Source organism: Nematolebias whitei, chromosome 16 (assembly GCF_014905685.2).
Source record: "Nematolebias whitei isolate Nwh7 chromosome 16, NemWhi1, whole genome shotgun sequence".
Classification (NCBI taxonomy): Eukaryota; Metazoa; Chordata; class Actinopteri; order Cyprinodontiformes; family Rivulidae; genus Nematolebias; species Nematolebias whitei.
The window spans coordinates 19,295,651-19,299,914 of NC_056513.1; the positions used below are offsets into that span (position 1 = coordinate 19,295,651).

At 38.0% G+C, this 4,264-nt stretch overlaps 1 protein-coding gene across 2 annotated transcripts in view; it reads right to left on the reverse strand.

Moving 5' to 3' along the window:
• Window positions 1-4,264, reverse strand: part of prkcaa (protein kinase C, alpha, a) — a 220,424-nt gene that overhangs the window by 62,282 nt on the left and 153,878 nt on the right. For both annotated transcript variants that reach the window (XM_037689762.1, XM_037689761.1), the window contains exons 6-7: window positions 1,107-1,263; window positions 782-916 (exon numbers count right to left, since the gene is read on the reverse strand). In XM_037689762.1, coding sequence (XP_037545690.1) covers window positions 782-916; window positions 1,107-1,263 — 292 coding nt within the window. The remainder of the gene's footprint in view (window positions 1-781; window positions 917-1,106; window positions 1,264-4,264) is intronic.

A 4,264-nucleotide genomic window follows, 5' to 3' on the forward strand; every position in this document is an offset into this window, starting at 1 on the left:
TGGATGGATGGGTGTAGTGTATTTAGTGTTGAATCAGTGTTAGTGTGTTTGAGTCAAATTATGAGGCAAATTTTGAACGTGAAGCTGCAGCTTCTGTTTGCGGTGGTGGATGGAGCTGCAGACTCAGAGATGGAAAAGAAAAAACAGCCTGAGACAGAGTGAGGACTTTGATGAGGAAGTTGGAGATCCATTATTTTTTAGAGTTTTAGAGTTTAGTTTTAGAAGAGGAAAGAAGTCTCCCTGGCGTGACTTCATCAGCCTTCTGTAATAATCGGCCGTATGCTTGGTTGTTTCCTTAACTGGTTTGTCTGCTTTAGGTTTTTTTAATACTTGTGTGGCCTGAATGTAAAAAAATAAATCCTAACTATCATTTTCTATGACAGTGATTACCCCTTTAGAGCACATGGGACTGCAGTGGTGGGTGTTGGACTTTAAAGTTGCTCACATGTCACAGAATAATTTATCAATCCAGTTCTTATACACAAAGCTCCAACACAATCATTTGATCTACATTATGGTTTCTGTTATAGTAAAAAAAGATAAATGATCAAGTTTATTTAATAGAACCAAGTGTAAAATATAACATGAAATGAATGCATAACAGCATTTTACTGCTTGATAAAATAAAATAAACATTGTCATTAAACAGTATTTTCTGTAAGAGACATTTCTATTAAACAAAAACCTAAAGTGCTTTTTTTAAATGAAGAATTTTACAGATTCAGGACTTTAAACTTTGTGATAGTTGATTTTTTTTTTTTTTTTTTCAAAACAGCATTACCAGCCACAAACTGGAGACTTCATGAGCTCTGACACTCCAAAGGAAAGGGCCCCCATAAAGTCATTCCTGGTGGTCCGGTCCCAGTCCCACACTTCTACGGACAGCCTGCGGTCTTTGTCTGAAGCTTTCAGCTTGCTGCAGAACAAATCATGGTAACTATGAATATCAAAACTACATAAAGTACAGATTATACTAAAGTAATAATGCAAATAGTGACTTTAAAGCTATACATTAGAGTGTAAATGAGCTTCTCAAAATAAATCTTGATATCAAATGAATACAGTTAAAAATATCAACAACGTATTGTAGTTCACTGCACACTCACAATGTAAAAGTCTCGTTCCATTTGGGGTTGAGGTTGGAGCGGATTGTTTTGGTCTTCTGCTTGGTCTCGTTTTTAGGGTCTGGTATGAGCTTCAGTTTGACGTACGGATCAGACAGGCCGTTGGGGTCCATAGGTATGAGGTTTTTGCCTTCACCAACTGAGAAACATGAAGAACGAGAGAAGAGCGACACGTTTCATTAAACGAAGGGAACGGCATAATGCAAAGTTAAACAATCTGAGTAAGTTTAGCAGAAGTACGTTGATGATAAATGATCCTGTTTCATATTTGGCTTGATAAAAAAAAAAAAAAAAAAAGAAATTTGCTTTAATCAGGAAAAAAAAAAGTGAGGATTTAATCAACAAGAGAGCGTCAACAGAATAAAGTGCAGGGGTTCAGGATCAAACTGTAATTCTCAGCGTATGAGGAATATTTCTGGAAGAAATGCTGGAATCGTTGTGAGACCAGTGAGTCACAAGCCGTGTCATGCTTAAGGAGGCGAAGGCTCTCTCCTTGTCCTCCCATATGTTGCTATTAAGTAAACATGGGCACACCAGAGACATTAGCACTCCATTAGCCTTGAGATTTGGAGCACTGCCAGACATGTACGCACACACACAAAGACACACACCTCTGCATACAAAGTGTATATGTATACACACTATGTTTATCGACACACAATAGGAGTAGGCTCCCCACAGCGGCAGGACTGAGCCTGGGATGAGACATAAAAATAACACTCCTGAACACAATTCTTTTGGGAAACTACAGCAGCAGCAAACACATTTTCACCTGCTGGTTAAAACGTTCACAAAAAAAAAAACCATCTAATTTAGTGGTCTGTTGCATTTTAGTAAATATCCTGCTGTTGTTTGCTTTTATTTTCAGCACCTGTGTTGGAGGATTTGTGTGCTGAGCGCTAACAGCAAGGTGTGAAGTTGGATGAGTGATGGAGGGGAAGCTGCTCCTGGACATTGCACACACATGCATTCAGAGAGAGCACACTCGATGTATGAGGCCTGCAGAAGAAATCGGAGGAAGTGTGGGAAGTTATTGAGCGATGCTAAACTGGCAACCCTCTGCTTTCTCAGAAATCCAATGCTGACCTCGACTTTGCACGCTGTGCTTGTACTCGAGAAAATTCTCGGCACTTTACAGAAAAGGAGACACGCGGTTGATTCTTTAGAAACAAACAGGAATCTTGTTCCCATCGTCTTCAGACCCAGTTGGTCAGCAGATCTTATTCCTTTTGGCTGCTCACTTCTCCAGGGGTTGCCACAGTGAGTTCAGCAGGTCTTGTGAAATGAAAATGAAACAAATTTTTAAAAATCTAAGCTAAACCAAAATTATCAAATGTTGTCTGCTGTAGCTTCGAAAAAAAAAAGGTGTTCATGTAAGCTTTAAATCAAAAGCATCATTTTATATCAGCTCTGAACAGACTGATGCTATTATGACATAATTAAAATTCAGTCTTCAAGTCCTATAGGAATCTCTCATTCTCCAGTCACAATTTACACAGAAAGTATTCAGCCTTTCGTATGTCTGCAACATTTAAACTGATAAATGCATTATATTCACATGACTGTTTATATAACCACTGCTGCATCTTATAAACTTAACTTCTTCTGCAAAGACTATTTTCTCATTTAATTCTCAGATGATAAGTCAGGTTTTGCATATTTCAGAATCTGCCTGTATGTATGAAAAAGTCCCTGCAACCAAATGGCATTTATGAATAATTAGTACATTGTTCAGTGGCCTGTTCTGCAGAACTGAGTCAGTGATCAGCCATGTTCTTATTTTTCTATATAATAAATAAATACAGCTTTAGGTAATTATGATGGCCAAAATCAGGGCAAAAATGTGTCGGTGTGACTGAAACAATATTGCCAGCAGTGCAAATTGAGTAAAACAAGCCCAGTAATACCTATATGGTGGTATACAATAATAATAATAATAAGATGCTGTAGGACGAGAATATGTATGAGTTTTAACATTTTTGGTTTACAGACTAATGAAAAGAAACTTCAGTTGGACATTGCACTTCCAGTTGTTACCAGGAGGGGGAGCCTACAAGCTCTTGTGATGCTCAGCCATAAAAGCTTCGACTTTCTGATGTAAATCAAACAAGTTGCATGGGTGTGTAAGAATGTCTACAACCATCAGGTTTTATTTTTGGAAAAAACAAAGGATTATTTTGTATGCCAAGTTTCAGAGAGCTCTTGTTTGTCTAATTCCTCCCAAACCCCACAACAACTTTTAGACTGCAGATGATGAACATGTAATTAAATCTGCCCATAGTGCGACAGGCACATCGCCTACTGCAATAATTTGAGTCCAGCTCCTCTTCTTCAAGAAAACCGTGTTGTAATAGCACAATTGAGTTTTACTGTTTGCGTTTGTTGCGATGACAAAAATAAATAAGTTGGGGCATGAAGATAACCTATGTGTTCTTTTTATAAGAAACAAAAGATAGAATGAAAGGGGCAAAAATATATCAATTCAAAAGTATAAAACTGAGGTGCTTGAAGACTAAAGTGTATAAAAAACTGCATGAAAGTGTGAAGAGGAAGCTGAGGCAGTGAACACAGTGGGAATACCAACAACATGACTTCTGGAAGTCTGGCAGCACAAGTCCCACAGCAACAAGGTCCAGCTGTTCCCTGAACTCCATGGAGACTGCAGACAAGGAAGCCTGCTTGTGTGGTTATTTGGTAAATTATTAGAGAAAACCTACACAAGATAGCCTTAATTGCTTCTTTATTCACTGAAATATATCTCTATAAGGATTGATGTTCGAGTATATGTAGTGTTATATTCACAAACAGGAGTTCTTTTTAAATTGCTGCTGTTTTGACAGCAATAGTTTTTTGGAAAAATGCATTTGCAAAATATAAAACTATGCAGCGCTTCATATATTATTATGTTGAACACAATTGTCCAAACTCATTAAAGACGGCTGACACATTTCTTGAAGACTGCATTCATTCTGTGGAAATATTTACAGAGACACAGCAGCCCTGTTTGCAGCTAACGCTCCCTCATCAATGATTCCATCCATGCTTGTCCTTCACCTCCCTGTGCAAACAAAACCTGCAAACTTAAAACCATATACTACCCTCTCTCACCTCGGATTGCCACAGTTTATTAAACCCTCTGG